Consider the following 23,872-nt stretch of genomic DNA (forward strand, 5'->3'; position numbering starts at 1 on the left):
CCCAAAATTCAGTCAAAAGTTTGAGCGTTTCAACCGATTAATCATAATTCATGTTTCAATAACCAAAAATGTAGTGATTTCTTGTACTAGTAATACACCTATATTATTACTTCAGTGGATTACTTAGTCACATCCCAAATTATCCTCATCTACCCATTAATTCTCCTAATTAAATATTTAGCTTTGTTACATACATTTTCATTGTAACAAAATAAAAATAAAAATGATGTACACAAAATCAGAATCTGATATTACTAGCCTAGCAACATCATCACCAATATCATCACCTAAACCACCTAGGCCGGTTTACTACGTTCAAAGTCCTTCACGTGATTCACAAGAGGAGGACAAGTCATCGACATCGGCCTCAGCCACCGCGACACAGGCAGCTAACACCCCCGTGGGGTACCGGAGCCCATCGGATGCATTGTCATTGCTTTCTATATTTAGTCGTCAATCAAGGTCACCTGCCACGAGTCGTGTTAGTGGGATACAAGGGTACCGCCGGAAGAGGAGGGAAAGGGTAAGGTTGCTTTCGGGACGTCGACATGAGGCGGAGGTGAAGGGGGAGGTGTATGTGAATTGGTGGAGGGATGAAGAGGGGGATGAATTGTCTAGGAGTTGTAAGGTTTTTATGTGGATGTTGTTTTTAGGGTTGGTTTTTATGGTTGGGTGTTTCATTGTTTGGGGTGCAAGCAGGCCTTTCAGTGCACAAGTTTTTCTCAAGGTAAATTGTTTTTATTTATGCATGTATTCATTAATTTAGAATTTTTTTTTTTATAAACATGCATGCACTTAATTGCTTAAATCATAAGAATCATGCACCTCGGTAATCAATTAAATTAGGTTGCACTTAGGTTATTTTGAATAGTCATGATTGTTGAGACGTATTGAATTTTGAAATTTAGAGAAAATTATATTGAGAAAAAGTTAAAGTGTGTAAGTTAATAACAAGGTTAGATCTATCTTATGAAGAAGAAGCCAAAACTAATTGTTTTAATTTGAAAGAATTGAGTTTAATCATAAATTGATTTCTAAAATGGATCATTTATTTCTTATTTTTGTATACTCCGTGTGAATTTATGAGCAACGTGTCAATTTATGCCAATTATATTCATTATTTTGCATGAAACAAAAAATCATGAACCTTCCCAACATATATTACATGATTCAAGGTTATTACGTCATTAAAATTGTATACGGAGTATTTAATTTGTGAAGGTTGTTTTTGGTAAAAAAGCAAGTTTAGTATGGGGTATAATTTTTTTTTCCTTTCTTTTTCGGGGATTTGCCATTTGCCTTTTGAAGGTTGATGCAAAAGAAATCAAAGTGTTTTTTTTGTTGTTTATTATTTTTTTTTTAGCAAAATAGAAAAAAGAAGAATGACTAGAGTCACATGGAAAAGCATCTTGTAGTGTATTTTAGCTTATATGTTACTAAATCAACTCCTACAAAATCATCCGTCTTTTTATTACATGAAAATATACTTTATTACGGAGTACTTCATTTAAAAAAAAAAAAAAAAAAAAAAAAAAAAAAAAGAAAAGAAAAGAAAGAAAAGAAAAAGGAAAAAAAAAAGAGAGGAAGTGGGTGAGAAAACTTCACCTGAAATTAATACGATAATGCCAAAAGATTAAATTACCTCCACTAAGTCACTAGCTACTCCTAATACTACTGCATACGGAAAAATTCTTGCTTGGTACGTAAATTTGAGTGACAAACTTACGTGCTTTCATTTAGTAACAAACAAGTTTATGGGATTTATTAAATCTCTAATAAGTAATAAGGCTAATAACTTTCATACATCCATTATTAAAAGATAGTACGAGTAATAGAAATAAGGCTAATTAATAATCTAAGCTAAAATACACTTAGTATGGGGTAGTCTTTTAGGGCGGCTTAAAATGAAAAATGAGGCAAACTTTAAGAGACAAAGAGAGTATGTATAAACGAAGTATTTTTTTGACATAATCTATTGCTTTGATAGTTGTTATCAATCTTTTTCTAATACTTTAAAAAAATTATGTAGGATGTGACTGTACATAATTTCTATTTTGGGGAAGGATCAGATCTTACAGGAGTACCAAGCAAGATATTGACAATAAATTGTTCGTTGAGAATGAGAGTGCATAACCCTGCTACTTTTTTTGGCATTCATGTTAGCTGCTCAACTATCAAACTTCGTTATTATGATCTCACTATTGCTTCCGGTCAGGTAAGATTGCTTTCCTTAGTTTAAAGATTCTTGGTTTTGGGAGTAATTTAGATTAGATACGAGTCAGTTTTGTCATTGTGTGTACGTGTTATAACTTACATGACTTAATTTGTGGTGTATGTATAGTTGGACCCGTACTATCAACCCAAACAAAGCTGGCGAACAGTGCATGTAAATGTCGAAGGAAGGAAGGTTCCTTTGTATGGGGCTGGTGCTGGTTTTGTGGTTTCGGATAAGGCTGAAGGTGTTCCATTGATATTGGACTTTGACATCAGGTCGAAAGGAGAGGTGGTGGGCAAGTTGGTGAAGACGAAGCATCAACGACATGTTAGGTGTTCTTTGAACATCAGCTCTCAAAACACCCGGATTGTTAGACTTGCAGAACATGCTTGTATAGAGCGATGAACTTCAGAGAAGTGAGCATACTAAGATTGTAATCAAATGAATTTCAATGTAAATGATGATGCCTTGAACTATATGAATATTTTGATTGTTCCGTTGTTTCAAAAGATGTAAATCCCTTGTCTTTTTTTTATTTACACCATAATTGCATTCACAAAAACCCATAACGAAGAGTGTGAGTCGTGGCGCGGGCTGAGGTTTGGATTGAGGCATAACACAATGCCTGAAAAATTATGCCTGGCTAAGGTCATGACACAAGGACAAACCCGGCATAACAAGATTGTTCCACCTTCAATAAAGTATTTAGCTTAGATTAAAGTCAGTAGAAATAATGCAACTAAATTCAATCATTAGTTGATTCAAATTTACATTATCTAACAATAGTGTAAAAATGAACATGATAACAGCTTCTAGCCTTCTATGAGACACTTGATACAGATTTACTGAAATAAATTCAAGAGATCAACTGCAGAGTCATACTATCTAGATGATCTTCTCATCCAATGGTTTCTACCGTTGCTCGCATTTAGACAAGAAGCAACCAATGGGGCCTCCAAAGTGTGACCAGCAAACACCACTACTTCTGCCATACAAAGCTGTCAAAAACCAATGCCTTTGGAGGCTGAAGAAGGTAGATGGTCCGATAGCAAAATGAAATGCTGAACCAATCAGGACAATTTTGTCTTATAATAAGAGAAATTGCTCTCTATGATGCTGGCGAAGGGCTCTCCAGCTTTTCAATAGCACAGCCTCCTGGAAGAACTGTACTCCCTACCCTATTAGGAGGCCAATATCGGAAGACTGATCTTCCAATAATGTTCTTGGCAGGAAGTGGACCCCTGACCAAATCAAGCAACATGTAATCAGCAATATTACAGACGACTTGCAGCAATGTAATTCACATAGTTGACAATACAGTATCATACACCAGAATTTTAGGAGAAAATTACCAGACATGGGAATCATAGCTGTTATTGCGGTTGTCACCCATCACAAAAACTGAGTTCTCTGGCACACGCTGCACATATCGAATATAACCAAACACAGGCAGAGAATCAGTATGCACTCTTTAGAAGGCGAAAATTGTCAAGCATATTGAAAGAAGACCTACTATTGGGGTCATGTTGTACTTGGGAGATTCGTATATGTATCCTTCATCCTTCGCAACACCATTTACAAATAACTTTCCATCCTTCACCTGCAGTCAATAATTTTAATATGAGAACAAACTTAACATTGTTAGCAGTCTTTTCTTGAACATATTCAACATGGAGGGCAATATTAAATTCACGATTAAAACACACACACACACACACACACACACACACAGTCTCCTTTCACAACTATGATATTGATTTAAAAAATGTCTAATAAATTTGATTCCCATCTACCTCGACCCCCTCTCCCCTGCTGAAGGCAGGAAAGAACATGTTGGAAGAATGGCTAAAATGAATGCTCATATTTATATTTGTTCTCTCTGGCCATAGATTGATTACCAGGTATAACTGTATAAGCAAGTTGTTCTTTTTCAAGTCATACAGTATATATTTTTTTAGGACAATTTTTCACCTTTATAAAAACACTAATACCAAGCTAAAGACTGACCCATACCTCGACAGTATCACCAGCCTTAGCAACCACTCTTTTGATGAAAACATCATCATCAGTATAGCCAACATCTTGAAGAACTGGCGGGCTTTTGAAAATTACAATGTCATTGGGACAAGGCTTCCGAAAATAGTATGACACCTGAAAATCTCTAAAACAAATATCAATTATACTATGGATAACGAGGAAGCCTGGAATGTAAAATTCAAAAACTAGCAGCACAGTAAAATATAAGACGTACAAAATTTACACTCATAGCCCGACCAAATAAAACTATAAAAGAGTTAATGACAAACATACTATAGATAATTGGAGACAAAAACCCTTAATCCAACACGATTAGGTTGACAAATTAACTAAACAGCGGCATTGAACTGATACATGTATTATTTTATTTGACTCCAACAGGAACCATTTTCTTAAGCTTGATTCATCGTCCCTCACACGAATTCCTTTCTTATTATATTTATAAGCTAACATGGAGAATTGACACTATACAATTACAAACTACACACATATCATAGTCAGTAGTCATCTATGAGACCTACACTCTATTTTTGTATTAAATTCTTCAGTGACCATGATAAGGTACTGGGGTTAAGCTCACTTAACACTTGAGGCAATAAAGAGGAAAATTGATGAGAAGCAAATAAGCAACCCTGAAGAATAAGTAAAAAGATATGGGGGATCAGTGTGATATACATATAGTGATATAATTAATTATTCTTAAAGACATTAAGTAGTATATTAAATTCTCTCTTGGCCAACTTACCCACTCAACCTTAGCAACCAACCTCACATCCTTCCCCTATCCCCCACCTATGTCATCCACCCTTGCCAACCTTTTTCATGAGGCCTAACTGACCTTCGCCTGATCCCATACTAGTCTGCTGATCCAGCAGCGCCAGTAGCCAAGCAAGATCATTCAGAACTTCTTTCAGTCCCTCTCTACCAACCTCCCTTTTCCTTCCCCAATCTCTGTAGCAAGCTAAGTCAGGTTAGCAGGTGGTGATCTAACGGGATACAAGTACACTTGATTACTTAACCAAAACATACAATGATCTTGGTTCTATCCTTATTCCAACCCTGGATCAAAAGGGGGGTCAACTCAAAAGGTTCTACCATTACCATAAGTTCCAAATCAATATACCAAACCAATCTCAAGGAAGGTTACAAATAGAGCTGTCAATTCGGGTATTCAAATCGGGTTTGGGTCGGATCAAATTAAGTCTTGGGTTAAATCAAAATCAAGTTATGTCGAGTCAATCTAGCTTCAGATCAGGTTCAGGTTCAGGTCGGGTCAATGTCGGGTCAATTTCAGTTCAAGTTATAACGGGTCGTTCACCTTTTTGGATATAGGTCGAGTTCAATTCAACTTAAAATCAGATCGGTTCAATTTCAGGTTCGGGCTGTGTAGAGTCGAGTTTGGATGGGTTAACAAGATGGTACATTTGAGTTCGGGTTAGTGTTGAGTCGAGTTTTGGTACAAGTTTAATTTTAATAAATATCGATGTGGCAAGTTGAACTATATAATTACGCCTTCCATAATTTGATCAAGGATCATCAAGATTTTATTAAACCTATATATGAGTAATAGAGAACAAAAGGTATATAAGCTGAACAAAAGAATTTATTAAATCGAATTGAGGGTTTACATAATTATACCAAAGCGGAATAAAAGGTATATAAAATTTTATTGAACCTTCCATGACTCGGGTTCATGTTTTGATTGGGCTAGGTATTAGTTCAAGTTCGGATTGTTTCGGTTGACGATTACTATCAGGTCGGGGGCAGGTTCGGGTTCAGGTCATAAAGTATTGGATCAAATGGGTTTTCGGCTAAGATCACGTTAGGTTCAGCTTAGGTTACAGGTCACTAGTTTAACCCAAAAGTTCGAGTACATGCTGGGTTCAAATCTTTGTCCGTTAAGGTCGGGTTCTCGTGTCGGGTCAGTTTTTGACAGCTCTGGCTATAATCCACGCTTTTTGAGGAAATTTTGAGGTTTCGGGGACCGGTGACGAAGAGCCTTAACACCTTAAGGGATATATATCGGGCTCATATGATGCCATTTGAAACCATATATGATCATTGTATGTTGTCATAAACGTTCGTGGTAGGCTTGAATTTACGAAATCACTACAAGTTATAAACAAGTAAAATGACTTCAAGGGCATATTGGGAGGTTCCACCGACCCAATTGGACTCCCGGAGGATATTAGGGACCATGGTAAAAATCTTGGCAATTTTTATTCTCATGCGAAAAAAGGTCAAAAAAAATTACAAAATTGAAGGCTATAATCCACGCATTTCGAGGAAATTTAGAGGTTTCGGGCCTGATGGCGAAAAGTGTTGATATCCTAGAGGATAGGGTCATATAATGCCATTTGAAACCATATATGATTATTATATATTGTCATAAAACGTGTTAGGCTTGAGTTTATGAAATCATTACAAGTTGTGAACGGGTAAAATGACAATTTAAGAGCGTATTAGATGGTTTCACTGACCCAATTTGACTCCCGGAGAGTATTAGGGACCATGGCAAACATCTCGGCACTTTTTATTTACGGGCGAAAAAAAGTTCAAAAAATTACAAAATTGAAGGCTATAATCTACGCTTTTTGAGGAAAATTTGAGGTTTCGGGGCTTGGTGCCGAAAAGCCTCGAGACCCTAACGCTCTATCATACATCTCGGGGTCATATAATGCCGTTTGAAACCATATATAATCAATATGTATTGTAATAAACGTTTGTGGTAGGTTTGAGTTTACGAAATCACTACAAGTCGTGAACGAGTAAAGTGACCGTTTAAGGGCATATTGGCACCGACCGAATTGTACTCCCGGAGGTATTACGGATCATAATAAACATCTTGGCAATTTTTAGTTCAGGAGGAAAAAAGTGTTAAAAATTACAAAATTGAATGCTATAATCCACACTTTTTGAGGAAATTTTGAAGTTTCAGGTGACGAAAAGCCTTGAGACCTTAAGGGATACATCTCGGGGTTATATGATGCCGTTTGAAACCATATATGGTCATTATATGTTGTCATAAACATTTGAGGAAGGCTTGAGTTTACGAAATAACTACAAGTTGTGAACAGCTAAAATGACCGTTTAAGGGCATATTGGATGGTTCCACCGACCCAATTGGACTCCTGAGGGTATTGGAGACCATGGTAAACATCTCGACAATTTTTATTTCCGAACGGAAAAAGGTTAAAAAATTACAAAATTGAAGGCTATAATCTACGTTTTTTGAGAAAATTTGGGGCTTGATGGCGAAAAGTGTTGAAACTCTAGAGGATATATCTCGAGTTTAAATAATGCCATTTGAAACCATATATAATCATTATAAGTTGTCATAAATGTACGTGGTAGGGTTGAGTTTATGAAATCATTACAAGTTGTGAACGGGTAAAATGACCGTTTAAGGGCGTATTAGATGGTTCCACTGACCCAATTTGACTCCCGAAGAGTATTAGGGACCATGGCAAACATCTTAGCAATTTTAATTTTCGGGCGAAAAAAAGTTCAAAAAATTACAAAATTGAAGGCTATAATCCACGCTTTTTGAAGAAAATTTGGGGTTTCAAGGCCCGGAGACGAAAAGTCTTGAGAACCTAACAAATACATCTCGGCGTCATATAATGCCGGTTGAAACCATATATAATCATTATGTGTTGTCATAAACGTATGTGGTAGGCTTGAGTTTACGAAATTACTACAAATTGTGAACGGGTAAAATGAACGTTTAAGGGCATATTGGATGGTTCCACCAACCCAATTGTACTCCCGGAGGGTATTACGAACCATGATAAACATCTCAGCATTTTTTTAGTTTCGGAGGAAAAAAAGTCAAAAAAAATTACATAATTAAAGGATATAAACCACGCTCTTTGAGGAAATTTTGAGGTTTCGGGGCCTAGTGGCGAAAAGCCTGGTAACCCTAAAGGATACATTTCGATGTTATATAATGCCGTTTGATACCATATATGATCATTAAATGATGTCATAAACGTTTGTGGTAGACTTGAGTTCACGAAATCACTACAAGTTTTAAACGAGTAAAATGATCGTTTATGGGCATATTGGATGGTTGCACCGGCCCAATTGGACTCCCGGTGAGTATTAGGGACCATGGTAAACATCTCGACAATTTTTATTTTCGGACGGGAAAAAGTCAAAAAAATACAAAATTGAAGGCTATAATGCACGCTTTTTGAGAAATTTAGAGGTTTCGGGGCTCGATGGCGAAAAGTGTTGAAACCCTAGAGGATAAATCTCAGGGTCATATAATGTCATTTGAAACCATATATGATAATTATATGTTGCCATAAATGTACGTGTTAGGCTTGATTTTATGAAATCATTACAAGTTGTGAACGGGTAAAATGACCGTTTAAGGGAGTATTAGATGGTTCCACTGACCCCTATTAGACTCCCGGAGAGTATTAGGGACCATGGCAAATTTCTCGGCAATTTTTATTTTCGGGCGAAAAAAAATTCAAAAAACTACAAAGTTGAAGGCTATAATCCATGCTTTTTGAGAAAAAATTTGAGGTTTCGGGGCCCGGAGATGAAAAGCCTTGAGACCCTAACAGATACATCTCGGGGTCATATAATGCCGTTTGAAACCACACATAATCATTATGTGTTGTCATTAACGTCCGTGGTAGGCTTGAGTTTACGAAATCACTACAAGTCGTGAACGGGTAAAATGACCGTTTAAGAGCTTGGACGGTTATACCGACCCAATTGTACTCCCGGATGGTATTACGGACCATGATAAACATCTCGGTAATTTTTAGTTCCGGTGGAAAGAAAAAAGGTCAAAAAATTACAAAATTGAAGGCTATAATCCATGCTTTTTGAGGAAATTTTGAGGTTTCGGAGCCCGGTGGCGAAAAGCCTTGAGACCATAAAGGATACATTTCGGGGTCATATAATGCCGTTTGAAACCACATATGATCATTATATGTTGTCATAAATATCCATGGTAGGCGTAAGTTTACGAAATCATTACAAGTTGTGAACGGCTAAAATGACCGTTTAAGGGCATATTGGATGGTTCCACCGACCCAATTGGACTCCTAGAGGGTATTAGGGACCATGGTAAACATCTCGACAATTTTTATTTCCGGACGGAAAAATATCAAAAAAATTACAAAGGTTCGTGAGCATGCAGCAACACGGACCAAAGGTATCTCAAGATGGCACATGTTGACAACGGGTGCGGAGTCGGGGGCTTGTGACTGCCAATACTTTGAAGCGGGCACAAGCAGAACCGACGGGATGAAGGTGTCTTTAGGGGTCTCTTGGTTTGATGGGAATGCTTTAAAACAAGCCAAGCACAATATCTATAAAGGCTTAAACAACACGGCGACACGCAAGTCTTAAAGCAATAGAGGTAGGGAGCGAATTAGGGCTTTTTCTGGAGATATTGCGAGATTATTATGTGCTTTTCCAGCGAGCTTCCGAGTTCTCCATTAAAGTCGATTGTTTTGCAGCATAAAGATATTTTTATTGAAAAAATAACATGTGGTTGGGAGGGGATTGCATGACAGCCGGAAAGGTTACTCTTTTATCTTTCTTTGAAATTTGACCCCACCAGCTGGTTACTAAGGTGGCTCCCCCATATCTTCTTCTTTTCTTTTTTATTTTTCTCATGTGACCCCAACCCTTTTTCCCCTTTTCAATTACTACTAGTCTACCACACACATTAGGGGGTTTAATTTTAAAATGTACTACACGGTTTAATTTTTAAAATGTACTCCATTAGCAATATTAATTAGTATTTATAAGAATATAAAATTTTCAAATATTATGAGAAAAATCATATTACTTTTATTCACAATCAACATAAAAAAAAAAGTTTGTGTCAAAACCGCGACGCGATACGCAACAAACGCATCAATTTTATTACCGAATTACGCAACCGATTTCGCAATCGTGACCAAAACCGCATTTTCGAACCATGGGTTTGAGTGGGTTAATAGATGGTATATTCGGGTTCAAATTAGTGTTAAGTTAGGTTTTTGTTCAAGTTCAATTCCAATAAATATCGATGTGCTCAAGTTGAACCTATATAATTATGCCTTCCATAATTTGATCGGCATTATCAAGATTTTATTAAACCTATATATGAGTAATAGAGAACAAAAGGTATACAAGCTGAATCAAATTGTGGATTTATAGATTTGTACCCGTATATAAGTGGAACAAAAGGCATATAAATTTTATTAAACCTTCCATGACTCGGGTATAGGTTCTAATTGGGTCGGGATTAGGTCGGGTACTAGTTTGGGTTCAGATTGTTGTAGGGTCGGATTAAATCGGTTGACGGTTACTCTCAAGTCGGGAGCAGGTTCGGGTTACAAGTCACTAGTTTCACCCCATTGTCCGGGTACAGGTTGGGTTATAATAATTGTCGGTTTAGGTTGAGTTCTCGGGTCGGGTCAGTTTTTGACAGCTTTAGTTACAAATATCCAGCATGGCATTAAGGCCTCTCTAAGGCCAAGTGACCATAATACTAGGAAGTATCCAGCAAGCTTCCTTATCACTTAAGTTTTAACCTAATCCTTGTAGGACAGAGGTAGTAGTAAAATATACGAGCAGTTTGGACGGCCATTGCACATAAACTTTCTTGATGATCACATTTTTCATTTGGGAAATTAGAAGACTCGAAGAAACTCTGCGAAATTACCTGTTCTTATGCTTTCACATTTTATTTCTGTAAACCAAATGCAAAGTCAATGGGCATAAGTAACCAATCAAGGTAGAAGCTTCAGCTCATGGAAATCCTACTACGCCCTTCAAACATTCTTTACAAGTTCTTTACTATTATAGTATAGTTTCACTAAATTCCAATCCCTTGATTTTAAACCTTGCACTTACCTCTTGGTCTTGCACAATTGCCAAAAAGTAAATTATATTTTGGATGCTATGTGAACAAACACTTTTCTTGAAGATAACATTTTTCATTAGGGAAACTAGGAAACTCCAAGAAACTGTGGAAACTAGTTTAGATGACCAGCAAGTACTTCAGTCTGATGGATCTTTAAACTCCCAAAAAGAATCTCTCTTTTAATACTCCGTAAAAAGAATTAGCTGTAATACCGTTTTGTATTATTTTCTAATAGCACACAAAATAAAATTGATATTTCTAGTTAACATTAATAATTTCCAGCTTGAGTTTTCCACAATTCTACTTTTCCTAATTATATTTATAAAACTTGTGTTCTCACAATCCCCTGTTCCTGTGATTACATTTCTCATTTCTGTTAACCAAATATAACTATATAAGATCAATGAGCATAAGTAATTAATCAAGGTAGAAGCTTCAGCAGAATCCCACACTGTTCCTCAAACAAACTTTACTACGAAGTACTTCATATATTCTTTTCCTAAGAGAGTGCAATTTCACTCAATTCTTATCTCTTGATTTCAAACGCTAACTTCACGGTCTTGCATAACAGCTTAAATGCAGTATTAGAAGTTCAAACAACACAGCTATAGTCACATTCACATTCTATCAGAACTAATTAGCAAAATCAGAAACCCCTCAGCAAATTTACAATCTCCTCCACATTAATCCTCCCCACACAATCAAGCAAGTAAAATGATTAATTTGGACCTCCACATATAAATTAACATTAGAAAACAAACTAACATAATTCAGGGAAGCTCAAAGACAGTATAAACAATCAATTAAACAACAAAAGCACCCAAATTCTAAGAACAACAAAACAAAACACAAACTTAAAACCCAGAAAAATACAGTGAAAATCTCACCTTTTCAGCAACAAGTCGATCCCCAACATCAAAAGTAGGATACATTGACAAAGAAGGAATATATCTGGGCTCAGCAATAAACGACCTAAAAGCAAGCGAAATTGCAAGCGCAGCAAAAACAGTTTTCGCATCATCAGAAGTAAAATTCAACCACTCAGGCAACAAACCAGAGGAATCCCCCTTCTTCCCGTCATCTCCGTCACCATCTCCGCCGCCATCACCGCCGTCTCCTCCGCCACTTTTGGGTGGTACAATTGTTTTGGTGTCATCTTGGGACTCTTTGAGACTCCTGCAAATTAGACTGTTCAAGGGTTTTAGAGGGTTGAAGGAGAGAGAATTGGGGGATTTGAGGAAGGAATTGAATTGGGTTTTGTTGAATTGAAGGGATTTTGAGATGGGATGAAGATTGAAGATGATGAAATTAGGGTTTTTGGTGGATTTGGGGAATTTGTTTGAGGTGGGGTTTGTATAGGTGGATGAGATTGAAGGGAGTAGGTGTAAAGGTGTCATCTTGATGAATCTCCGATTTGTGAATTTTAGCCGCTACGACCATTAATTATTACTCATCCCATTTAACAAAAAATCACATTTGTTTGAATTTTTATTTGCAAATATAGGATTTTATACATTTTCAACATATCAATGTAGTTTATCTTTGCAAATTTGAACTATCTCACACCAAAAGGCTAGATTAAATTCCATTAGAGACATTATAAAACGGAGATTCTTTTATCTTATCATCCACTCTTAAATGATCTAACGTGCTAAGACGGCTAATCAATAATGGGTTTACCTGTTAGAAGTTTTGGCCCATGTAACCTTTTTCTTTATCAAAGAAATTCTATCAAACCCCCTAACACTTTTTCTTTTCTTTGAAAAGAAATTAATTTCATTAGTTGGGGGTTTGATAGAAATTAATCTATCAAAGAAATTAATAGAATTTAATTTCATTAGTTGGGGGTTTGATAGATATTCAAGATTATAAAATCTTAAAAAGAACTCTTTTAATACAAAATACTCCATCCGCCCCTTTAAGTTTGATCCTTATGGCCACATTTGCATTAAAATACTCTATAATTGCAACACTATTTCTGCAAAATTAGCTTCTGTATAAATTTGCTTTCCCACATTCTTTTATTAATTTCTCTTTCTACTTTTTTACAAACCCCGCGTATGTAAATTTCATTTTCTGATGTATTACTACCGGTACTACTTCTTTCACTTTCTTAGTTCCCGTGAAAAATTGCCCATAAGTGTTAAACCTAAAGAGACAGATGAAGTATTTAATAATTTTAAGAAAATTGGGGCGGCTAATGCGCGCAATGCGCGCGTCAAAGCCGAAAAGTTCTTTCGATTTGGCGTTGTTATTAGCGTTAATCATGGAAAAAATGTAAACAGATATTTTTAGGGGTATAAATGTCCACACGTTAATCTTAAGAGTCAAAAAACAATTAACATTAATGAGCGCAAATATGTAAATAAATATTTTAGGGACATAATCGTCTCAACACTATTCATAAAATATGGTCATACTTTTAAAAGGGGTAAATACATAAATATACATTTTCATAATAGTCTCAACACTATTCATTACTCATACTTTTTAAAAGGTAGGGATTCAGACATATAGAATCCATATACTGTCAGTTTTTATCTTTATAGGGTAATTAGTGTCAATTTGTTTCATTTAGTAGCAAATTCTTATCAATTATCTTATGCATTTCATCAATAACTATGTAGTCCGAGCGTTGCCACAGGTTGCTACTGTTATAAATGTGCAATCGATAAATTTTTTTAAAAGACTTGTCTTAATCGAAAATTTTCATTAAAAAACTAAAATTAAATTATTTTTTGAGTATTTTTTTTAATCGAACTGTGTTGTTTGCGCTTATATAATCAATTTTTTTTTTACATATTATTAACATAGTTGATAATTGACTCAGATGGTAAAATAATAATAATTTATTATAAGAGGTTGCAGGTTTGAACCTTCTTATCGTCATGTTTTTTTTATTATCCAGTAATGTTACGCAATAAAAAGGGATTACGTGGCACATCGAGATTCTTAGAAACACCTTATATTATATTAGTGTAGATTCATGTTATTAATTGTAATTTTCGTTAATATTAGTATAATTTACCATGTGGGACACATTGGTTAATGACACTATACCTGCTCTCTTAAAAGTGATTCAACTCTATAAGGCACACTTAGCTTGTCCTCCTATAAAAAAAAGATGCATATCATATTGTCATATACACATTTGAGTTGTGTATGTGGGATTTACGCTGAAGTTTTACTTGTACATAATACGTGAGAAAGCATGAGTAATCTAAAGCGTAAACTTGAGGGTGAAGTTGAGATTCGAGAAACTGGTGCAGATGCCCACCATGACATATTCAAGAATAAAATTCATCATGTTTCCAATGTTGCCCCTCATTTTGTGCACGGCGTTGACTTGGACGAGGGTGACCATGGTATTATTGGCTCTATACATGCTTGGAACTATACTTTAGGTAATTTATTCTTTTTCTCTATTAGCTTATTTATTCTTTATAGGGGTGTCAATTTGGATGATCGGATCGGGTCTAATATGGTCGGGTCGGGTCAGGTAAGTTTTAAAGTTAAGTCATACTAAATTATTATGTCCATGCAGTGCATATCTATATCGGATATTTTTCGAATCGGGTCGGGTTGGGTGTGCTTTTGACACCTCTAATTCTTTATTAGGTGATCTAACTATAACTAGTCTAACTAATTAAGGGTGTGTACGTGTGGCTCGTAGAATTTTTTAGGTATTATATATGCCTATATGGATTTGGATTGCGTAAATTCATTTTTATGTTTGCGTAAATTCAATCTCAAATCCGTACTTTAGCTTACAACGTATGAGATCTAGTTTTCCAAGGAAGGAGGTGTGTCGTGTGATTTATATTAATCTTCTTGGTATCAAATAAAAAAGAAAAAAAATACAATTCATTCAATTCAAATCCTAATCATATTAGTTTTTATAGCATATATTCATTAGAAAATACACGTTAAAACAAATTAAACTCGTTACAAATTAAAGGTTACTCTTAAAGAGTTTAAAGTTACCATAAAATTTGTTAAAGTTATCCTTGGATTGGCTGTATTTCAATTAAATTAACGTGAGTCCGCTTATTGTTTTTTTAATTACTTTGATCGTTCTCTATTATACCCTTTTACAAGAGTTGCTAACAGATCGAATACATTGAGAATAATTATTTTAGGTGGGAAGCCTATGGTAGCAAAGAGTGTACTTGATGAGATTGACGAGGAGAAGAAGTTGATCCGATACCGAGCTATTGAAGGTGATGTCTTGAATGAGTACAAGACCTTTGTTGCAACATGCCAGGTGAAACCTAAGGATAAGGAAAGGTGCATAGTGAGGTGGACTTTAGAGTATGAGAAGAAGCATCCTGGTGTCCCTGAACCATCTGATTTGCTCGATGCTTGGCTTGCTGCTTCTATGGTTATCGATGATCATCACCATGGAAAAATTAAGCAATAGGCTCTCAAGTTATAGCCAATTATTTCGAACTACATATAACAATAATGGTAATTAATTTGTGTTTGAACTACGAAAAATAATAATGTAAATAAGATGCCCACGTTAACGTTTACGTTTACGTGTTGATGGAACCACTTCTAGCATGCAATATGTTATTTATTAATGAAAAATGTTATGTACGGGTCTGTTAATGGTATTTTATTTTTTTGGGTGTTCCACCCGATTCACCCCTTAGACTCATCCGGATTTGAGGATTAGTTTGGATGGTTAGGTTTCATTCTCCTCCCAATTATTGTTGTAGGGGATTGAACACGTGATCATTCTTACCAACTTGAGGGTGAATTGAAGTTGAGATCAGAGAAACTGGTGCAGATGCCCACCATGACATGTTTAGCAGTAAAATTCATCATATTTCCAATGTGGCTCATGGCGTTGACTTACAAGAGGGTGAACATGGTAATTTTGGCTCTATATCCATGTTTGGAACTATACTCGGTAAATTATTATATTCTTAGTATTATATGCATCAATTCTGTATGTAAGTAATTAATTACAATGAATATAATATGGGTTTGGCTCGTAGATTTTAATTATGATATATGGATTTGAAATGCGTAAAATCTATTTAACCATTTTGATGTTTGTTAGCTTGAAAAATTCAATTTCTAATTCAATTTCGTATGACTTATATCAAACTTCTATGTATGAAATAAAAACGGAAAAAAAAAATTCATTCCATAATAACAATATTAAAAAACACAATTTATCAAAAAAAAAAAAAAAAAGGTATATTAGTAATCAAGTTTCAGCCCCATATATGACGCACATTTAATAGATTGCAAGCCCACTTCTTTCCTCCTCTTGCATTTCTTCTTCTTCCGTCCCTTTCCCTTGTCTACCCTTTCACTCTAGCTACAAGAACACGAGAATTGCTAACCGAATTAATTGAAACTAATTCAATTAATTTTGTAGGTGGGAAGCCTATGGTAACGTAGCAAATTAAGAGATTGATGAGGAGAAGTTGATCTTATACCGCTGTCTTGAATGTGACCATATATAGTCATATAGAGTATGGATACCGAAAACTGTATAGTATGAGAAGCAGCATCCTGGTATCCCTAAACCAACTGATTTGCTTGATGCCTGGCTTGATGCTTCTAAGGATATCGATGATCATCACCCTGGAAAAAAGTAAACAATAGGCTCTCTAGTAAAATCTAAGAAGTTCATCAGTTTGTTGCTTGTATTTATAACTTAAATTATTATTTGGTACGCGGCAATAATAATGATAATAAGGAAGTTTATATGAACTACGTAGGGAGCATGTAACAATGGTAACGAAGTTGTATGAACTACAAAGTATAATAATATAATTTACATTTTGATGGAATTGAACCACTTTTAGCATGTGTTATACCATTAAATATTGTGTACCTCTAAGTGGTAATTGATGATATTGAAAAGTGGTCAACAATGTGATGTTTGTTGGTAGAAAAAAAATATGCTACTTGTATGTTGTATGTACCATTTATATTGAGATGATATTGCCTCATAGATTTAAAAATATACCTTGTATAATTTATACTACTAATTATTACCACCATTTTAATCGTCAACGAACGAACTGTGAGGTACTTTAACTGAACAAGGCATGTATAGTAGTAGCTCATGTATCCATTTCTTGATTAATTATATTGTGAATTGTACATATAAAAGTAAAATGGAGGCACAAGTATGAGTATAGAGTATTAACCTTGACAACAGTTTAATCAAGACTTGAATTGATTTATTCTAATAATTGATTTTTTTTTTTTTGTTTAATCACCCCTTTTACCCCACAATAATAGCATTATTCCCACCCTTACTCTTACTTAATAAATTAGGTTTTTTTTTTCCTGCACATCCCCCTTGTTACACACTCTCTCTTACTTTGTCCATTCTCAGCTCTCTTTTACTTTATCTTGACTAGAAAGTATTTGTGCTAACACACGGTATATAAGATAGGAAAGTTATTAAAAAAATGGAGAAGTGGAAGTTATTTAATTGGAGGTTATAGCAAAAAAAATAAAAATAAATAAATTAATTAATTAAATGAATTAGATTTGAGAATTGGTGTTTTGAACGGTTGTGATTAAATCACTTTGCAATTATATAAAAGATTACATATACTCACATTTTATTATTTCGTGAAATAGTGAGTAGAATATGAAAAAATTCGAAGGTTTGCATCAAAGAATAATTGTAAAGACCATCACAGCTAGGAAGAATTATTGATCAATGACATTGATACTATTGTCTCTTTATTAACAAATGATTTAAGCCAAATGACGAGTGTCTATGTATGTGGTGTGAAATGATGATGGTGAAATTCGAGGGAAAATCATGGGGCCATACAATTAATTTGTATGGTAACAATAGTTAGTGCACAATTAGTCTTTTCATACACTACGAATCTTTGATACAACATTATGTCATTTTAAGTTATAAGTGTACCTTCTATTAGGCTATTACCATACGGTTTTAGAATGGAATCTCACTTAATTTGTGTGTTAGTCGTCTTTGCTACTATAAGGAATGAAATCTCACAAATTGGCAATTGCATAGTCTAGGTCATTCGGCCTGGTTCGGATTTAGGAATGTAAAGTCTATATTTAGGTTTGAGTTTATTCATGTCTATAGTTGCTAGGCCAATTGATTTTATATTGGAAAAGAAATTAAATTAATTTAAGGCCCTATTATCTTACGTTGAAATTCAGTTCAGTTCAGTTCAGTTCAGCTCAGCTCAGCTCAACTCCTAATTTCCTTCTTTTATAAAATATTCATTTCAGTTCGGTTCAGTTCAGCTCAGCTCAGCTTAATTAGCTCAATTCAGTTCAGCTGAGTTCATTCAATGAGAACAGACCCTAAGTTACGGAGTATTTATTCTATTTTTGATTAGCTCAAAATTTTGGTTCATATTAATGTTGTCAAGTCTACTTTGTTTATTGGGATATCTTCCACATGCTACATTATATATCATGCGTTGTCATGTCTAGTACAACTGTTAAATAAAGGTTTTGTACAACACCAATATTAGCATCCACAAACTCCCCTTTCATCAAATAAATTTTGAAGATCAATAGTACTTATTATGTGTAAAGTGGTCCTATATGTTTATAACAAAAATTAACAAATATTAATAACTAATCAAATTGATGTATGACCTAGAAGAAGCTAAGGTTTGTATCTTACAATCACAATATTGTAAAATCAAATTATTCTACTATGCATGGAAGCACTTTGGGGTGGGGTGGATTCCCTTACTAATTTGCAATCCCTCTCTCCCAAAGGATTCAACCTACTCATCTGAACTGGGTTGACAATGCGCGAAAGGTTTTAGCTTAATTAATGAGTAGAACCTTTTCTCATCTAAAAAATTAACACTACATGAAAAAAACGTTGGGATGTTTTTTGCAAACCCGTCGTTTGTGACAGGATTTTCCAACAAGAGCCCGTCCTAGAAGGGGGTCATCGTAGAATTATTCTACGCAAAAGCTAATTACGATGAAAAAATCGCGAAAGCCAATAATAATTGCGAGTGTCATTGCATGTTTGTTTGAGATTTTAGTTGAGTCATGCAAAGAGTTTGATTGTTCTTTTGTATAAAGTTGAGTATGTTTTATGACAAGCTAATCTTAAAGACAATCACTAAAAGTATTATATTAGGGCCAACATTTAAACACGTCATTAATGGATTATCATAAAGAATTAGAATTTTGTAGTGTAAAGAGTATTGCATAATTTCGCGACCTTGGATGTCATTTTCACACACACGGTGTAACACAAGAGTATATGGGAAATACGTACAAATTGTTGTCACATACGAGTATCTAATATCTCGATGATCTCGTTCTATAAATAGCTATAATATTTTGTGGACATACATATTATTTCAGAGTATTTACATAGCGCAGTAAAGTAGTGAGGAAACATGAGTGGTTTACGTAAGCTTGAGGGTGAAGTTGAGATTAGAGCAACTGGTGCAGATGCCCACCATGACATAGTTAAGAATAAACTTCATCATCTTTCTAATGCTGCCTCTCATTTTGTGCACGGCGTCGACCTGCACGAGGGTGACCATGGTCAAATTGGCTCTACACATCTTTGGAACTACACTTTAGGTAACTTCTAGCTATTTCGATCTATTTCATTATTTTTTCTCTTACACAAATAGTTTGATATATAGTTCGTTTTAATGTTGATTAAATGTACTCCGTACTTTGTATTGATAATCTTGTACGTCAGAGAATTAAAATATATATGTAAGTCGTTTAGAAATTTTCATATAATTTCACAAAGTATTCAAATTTAATTTAATCTATAATAAGTATAGTTCAATTTAGTCTTGATAAAACGTATTAATTCTGTATTATACAGTACGTTAAAATTTAAAATATATATATATATATATATATATATATATATATATATATATATATATATATATAGCTACACAAATCAAAATTTAATTAATTTATAATCATTATGGTTTTAGCTGGGAAGCCTCAAAAGGCAAAGACTGTCCTTAAAGAGGTAGACGAGGAGAAGAAGTATGTCAAATACCAAGTGATCGAAGGCGATCTCTTGGACGATTATAAGACCTTTTATGGAGCAAGCCAGGTGATACCCAAGGATGAAGCAACCAACATAGTTAAATGGACTTTAGAGTATGAAAAGAAGCATCCTGATGTCCCCGAACCATCTGCTCTGCTCGACTCATGGCTTGATGCTATCAAACACGTCGATGATCATCACCATGGCCAAAAGTAAACAAGTTAAATTAATTATGTTATTACGTACCCCATGTTTATTAAAATGTTGTAAGAAGTAGCATGCTTTCCATGTTATTTATTTGTATAAATGTTAACTGTGAGAAATGTTGCTACTAAATAAGGCATGCATGCATGTATTCAATCCTTGATTATCCATGTATATGTATTATTAATGTATTGTGTTCTAAGCTGTTTTTGCTATTTGTGTTGTAAGGGGGCGTTTGGTTCAAACAATGGTATGGGTTTGGAATGAGGAATGAAACTTGGGCGGTATGGGGTTGGAACTTGATACTTGATTTAATGTGTTTGATTTTTATGTATGACTGATAGTTTTTCTTTTAATTTTAAGCCTAAAAGTATGGGTATGAGCCATACCCACCTCCCCCCTTGGGTTTCAAAAACCCATACCTTGGGGGTTTGAGGTATGGGTTTGAAAAATAAAATTTCTAAAAACAAACACAAGGTACGGGTTTTGGTCATTCTAAACTCATACCTTATACCTATTATGCTTAAACCAAACACCTCCTAAATGTTTGCCAAATATATGTCATGTTTTTATACTTCTAGCATTTATTCCTCACATAATAAAGAGAAGCAGGAATGTAATTTAGGGACGGAAGGAGTACGCAGTATTAAGTACTAATTGAGATGGTATGAAACTAACTTTGTTGTACGATATCTCTCATGTCTTCATTTTTTAATTTTTTGATTGCATGCTTGGCCTATAATTTTGGGCTTGCTGTTTAGCTTCAATAATTAAGTTCAAAAGGTTTTGTGTGAGACCGGACTCACGTGAGACCGGGCTCAATAACAAAAGTCCAATTAAAAGGCGCGGGCTAACTAAACCCGATCGCGAGGCCCGCAACACCAAAAACATGATAGTGGACTCACGTGAGTCCGTCTCACCCAAAACTTTACCAATTAAGTTAGATGGATTAATTATTATTTTTAATTAATCTATTAATAAAATTACAAAAAGTTAATTTTTTTTTAAAATTAGATCTTGCTAATGAACGTCCCGGGGTACGGTGTTAGTTAAGCATTTAAATATTTTCTAAAGTGGTATTAATTTGGAAATGCATGTCAAAATCACGCGTTGATTGATGTGATTAATGTTCATTTTAATTTGATATTTTAATTACTTTTAATCATCTTATTCAACCCCAACTTAGGCCCCGTTCTTTAGAGCTGCTTTGCTCTGCTCTGCTCTGCTTTGCTCTGCTGAAATCTGCTCTGCTTTGCTCTGCTCTGCTGAAATCTGCTCTGCTCTGCTTCAATCTGCTTTGCTCTGCCCTGCTCCGCTCTGCTCTGCTTAAAATTAATATTTAATATTGAATTATTATAATAATAATAATGTATATTTAATAATAATAATAAATAATTAATACTTTATGATAATAATTAATATTTAATATTTAATAATAATAATAAATAAATAATATTTAATAATAATTAATATTTAATAATAATAATAATATATAATTAATATTTAATAATAATAATAAATAAATAATATTTAATAATAATAATAATAATATATAATTAATATTTAATAATAATATTACTAAAATTAATATTTAATAATAATATTACTAAAATTAATATTTAATAATAATAATATTAATAATAATATAATTAATATTTAATAATATTAATATTATTAATAATAATAATTAATATTTAATAATAAAATTTAATGATTATAATAATAGTAATAATAGTAGTAGTACGTAGTAGTAGTACGTAGTAGTAGTAGTAGTAGTAGTAGTTGTTGTAGTAGTAATAATAATAATAATAATAATAATAATAATAATAATAATAATATTAATAGTAATAATAATAATAATATTAGTAATAATAATATTAGTAATAATGATAATAATAATAATGATAATAATAATAATAATAATAATAACAACAACAACAACAACAACAACAATAATACTAATAATAATAATAATAATAATAATAATAATATAATAATAATAATAATAATAATGAAATCTGCTCTGCTCTGCTCTGCTCTGCTTTGCTGAAATGTGCTCTGCTTTGCTCTGCTGAAATCTGCTCTGCTCTGCCCAGAAGCTCAAAAGAACAGGGCCTTATGGGATTAAGGCTTTGATTGATTGATTTGTAAGAGGAAATTTTGCGGACAACTACCATTTAAATGAACACTTTTGAGAACAACTACCATTTAAAATTTTCTTTTGAAAAAACTACCACAAAAACACAAAAAGTTTGAGTAGCACTACCACATTTATTGTTTTCCGCAAGAATATCCGTTTTTGGGGCATATTTTATAAAATTTCCCTCAAAAAACCCAAATAAAATGACAATATTGCACTACATTAACCCTTAATTGGATTATACACTTCAATTGCCCCAAATCCCCCAATTTCGTAAAGCCCTAAATTCAATATTTTGACCATAAACCCTAATTTTAAGATTTAATTGAGAAATTAAATAAACTATAATGAAAAATTAAAGATAATTGACCTATAAATGTGTTTTACTATCGAAATCTCTTGTTTTCTATACCACAATTGATTGAAATTTTATAAACTAGGTTTTTTCAACCGGAAATTTTTGCCGGAAAATAAAATGTGGTAGTGCTACTCAAAGTTTTTGTGACTTTGTGGTAGTTTTTTTAAAAGAAAATTTTAAAAGGTAGTTGTTCTCAAAAGTGGTCATTTAAATGATAGTTGTTAGCAAAATTTCCTTTGTAAGAAGTTCAATGAAACATAATCAAGAAAAATGGTATTGTATATTAATTTGTACTAATATTTCAGTACCAACTTTTTACTTCAATGTGAAAAGAGAAAAGCTCATATGATATGAGTATATGAGTGATTCGAGATAGTTTGCATTAGTTAGACTTATTCATAAATTTTGTATATTAATCACATATTTCAATTAGGTGGGTCTATGTAGTAATTGGTAAATAAAATGTTCGGAATGAAAACCCAATTCAATCATTTTGGATTCGTTAGGCATCATTGTGGTTTTTTGTTTTTTTTTTTTTTTGTTTTAAAAAGTATATTATATATGTCACATAATGAATCAAAAATTATTTAGACTTATTAATATCATGATAATTTTGAAAACTGACAACAGAAAAGTGGAAACACCTTTTTCATGTTTTCTGTTTTTGGTTTTTAGTTTTTAAAAAAACAAAAAATAATTGAAAACAAAAATGATGTCAAACAAGCCCGAACGTTTTTGTCTTTTTTTTATTATTTTATTTTAAACAATTCAATCATATTGATTACATTAATTAAATTCACCAAAAAAAAAATTAATGCATTAAAATTTGAAAAATGATAAACATAACCCATGTATAAGAAGCTAAAAAAGAAAATATTGAGGATATAATACTACCTCCGTTAATTTTTATGTGCAACTTTGAAATATTTTATATCTCACAAATAATACCCAAAGTTGCACATTAAGTACACCGATTTGCATGTAATTTTGTCATAAATTCCCAACTTAATTCCATTTAAAAAATT

The 23,872-nt window shown here is 33.6% G+C and overlaps 4 protein-coding genes across 5 annotated transcripts; 3 read left to right on the forward strand and 1 right to left on the reverse strand.

Moving 5' to 3' along the window:
- The first annotated feature begins 223 nt into the window (after positions 1-223).
- On the forward strand, positions 224-2,620 carry LOC145612731 (uncharacterized). Its single transcript, XM_081668030.1, has 3 exons — positions 224-727; positions 2,030-2,215; positions 2,342-2,620. Exons 1-3 carry the CDS (start codon positions 224-226, stop codon positions 2,618-2,620), a joined length of 969 nt encoding a protein of 322 aa, XP_081524156.1.
- A 320-nt stretch (positions 2,621-2,940) lies between these two features.
- LOC145611990 (chloroplast processing peptidase-like) lies at positions 2,941-12,632 on the reverse strand. The gene is made up of 5 exons (XM_081667370.1): positions 12,020-12,632; positions 4,229-4,366; positions 3,729-3,815; positions 3,568-3,635; positions 2,941-3,456 (listed from the first exon to the last, which is right to left on the reverse strand). Exons 1-5 carry the CDS (start codon positions 12,527-12,529, stop codon positions 3,324-3,326), a joined length of 936 nt encoding a protein of 311 aa, XP_081523496.1. The 5' UTR covers positions 12,530-12,632; the 3' UTR covers positions 2,941-3,323.
- Positions 12,633-14,274: 1,642 nt separating this feature from the next.
- On the forward strand, positions 14,275-16,126 carry LOC145612382 (MLP-like protein 43). 2 transcript variants are annotated; one of them, XM_081667758.1, is made up of 3 exons: positions 14,275-14,536; positions 15,272-15,599; positions 15,854-16,126. In XM_081667758.1, exons 1-2 carry the CDS (start codon positions 14,344-14,346, stop codon positions 15,550-15,552), a joined length of 474 nt encoding a protein of 157 aa, XP_081523884.1. In that variant the 5' UTR covers positions 14,275-14,343; the 3' UTR covers positions 15,553-15,599; positions 15,854-16,126. The 2 variants fall into 2 exon arrangements, with proteins under 2 accessions (XP_081523884.1, XP_081523883.1); XM_081667757.1 differs by having other exon boundaries at positions 15,272-16,126.
- Positions 16,127-19,473: 3,347 nt separating this feature from the next.
- LOC145611677 (MLP-like protein 43) lies at positions 19,474-20,564 on the forward strand. Its single transcript, XM_081667027.1, has 2 exons — positions 19,474-19,712; positions 20,087-20,564. Exons 1-2 carry the CDS (start codon positions 19,523-19,525, stop codon positions 20,359-20,361), a joined length of 465 nt encoding a protein of 154 aa, XP_081523153.1. The 5' UTR covers positions 19,474-19,522; the 3' UTR covers positions 20,362-20,564.
- Positions 20,565-23,872: the final 3,308 nt, after the last annotated feature.

This window comes from Chenopodium album, chromosome 24 (assembly GCF_948465745.1).
Source record: "Chenopodium album chromosome 24, dcCheAlbu1.1, whole genome shotgun sequence".
Lineage (NCBI taxonomy): Eukaryota > Viridiplantae > Streptophyta > Magnoliopsida > Caryophyllales > Amaranthaceae > Chenopodium > Chenopodium album.

What these genes read in the sequence shown, in the direction of transcription:
- LOC145612382 (XM_081667757.1), top strand. Translation starts at nt 14,344, where the DNA reads ATGAGTAATCTAAAGCGTAAACTTGAGGGTGAAGTTGAGATTCGAGAA. An exon ending in TGCTTGGAACTATACTTTAG is followed by an intron (nt 14,537 to 15,271) that starts GTAATTTATTCT and finishes TAATTATTTTAG; the next exon opens with GTGGGAAGCCTATGGTAGCA.
- LOC145611677 (XM_081667027.1), top strand. Translation starts at nt 19,523, where the DNA reads ATGAGTGGTTTACGTAAGCTTGAGGGTGAAGTTGAGATTAGAGCAACT. An exon ending in TCTTTGGAACTACACTTTAG is followed by an intron (nt 19,713 to 20,086) that starts GTAACTTCTAGC and finishes TTATGGTTTTAG; the next exon opens with CTGGGAAGCCTCAAAAGGCA.
- LOC145611990 (XM_081667370.1), bottom strand. Translation starts at nt 12,529, where the DNA reads ATGACACCTTTACACCTACTCCCTTCAATCTCATCCACCTATACAAAC. An exon ending in ATCGACTTGTTGCTGAAAAG is followed by an intron (nt 4,367 to 12,019) that starts GTGAGATTTTCA and finishes AGAGATTTTCAG; the next exon opens with GTGTCATACTATTTTCGGAA. An exon ending in AGTACAACATGACCCCAATA is followed by an intron (nt 3,636 to 3,728) that starts GTAGGTCTTCTT and finishes CGATATGTGCAG; the next exon opens with CGTGTGCCAGAGAACTCAGT.
- LOC145612731 (XM_081668030.1), top strand. Translation starts at nt 224, where the DNA reads ATGATGTACACAAAATCAGAATCTGATATTACTAGCCTAGCAACATCA. An exon ending in GTGCACAAGTTTTTCTCAAG is followed by an intron (nt 728 to 2,029) that starts GTAAATTGTTTT and finishes AAAATTATGTAG; the next exon opens with GATGTGACTGTACATAATTT. An exon ending in TCACTATTGCTTCCGGTCAG is followed by an intron (nt 2,216 to 2,341) that starts GTAAGATTGCTT and finishes GTGTATGTATAG; the next exon opens with TTGGACCCGTACTATCAACC.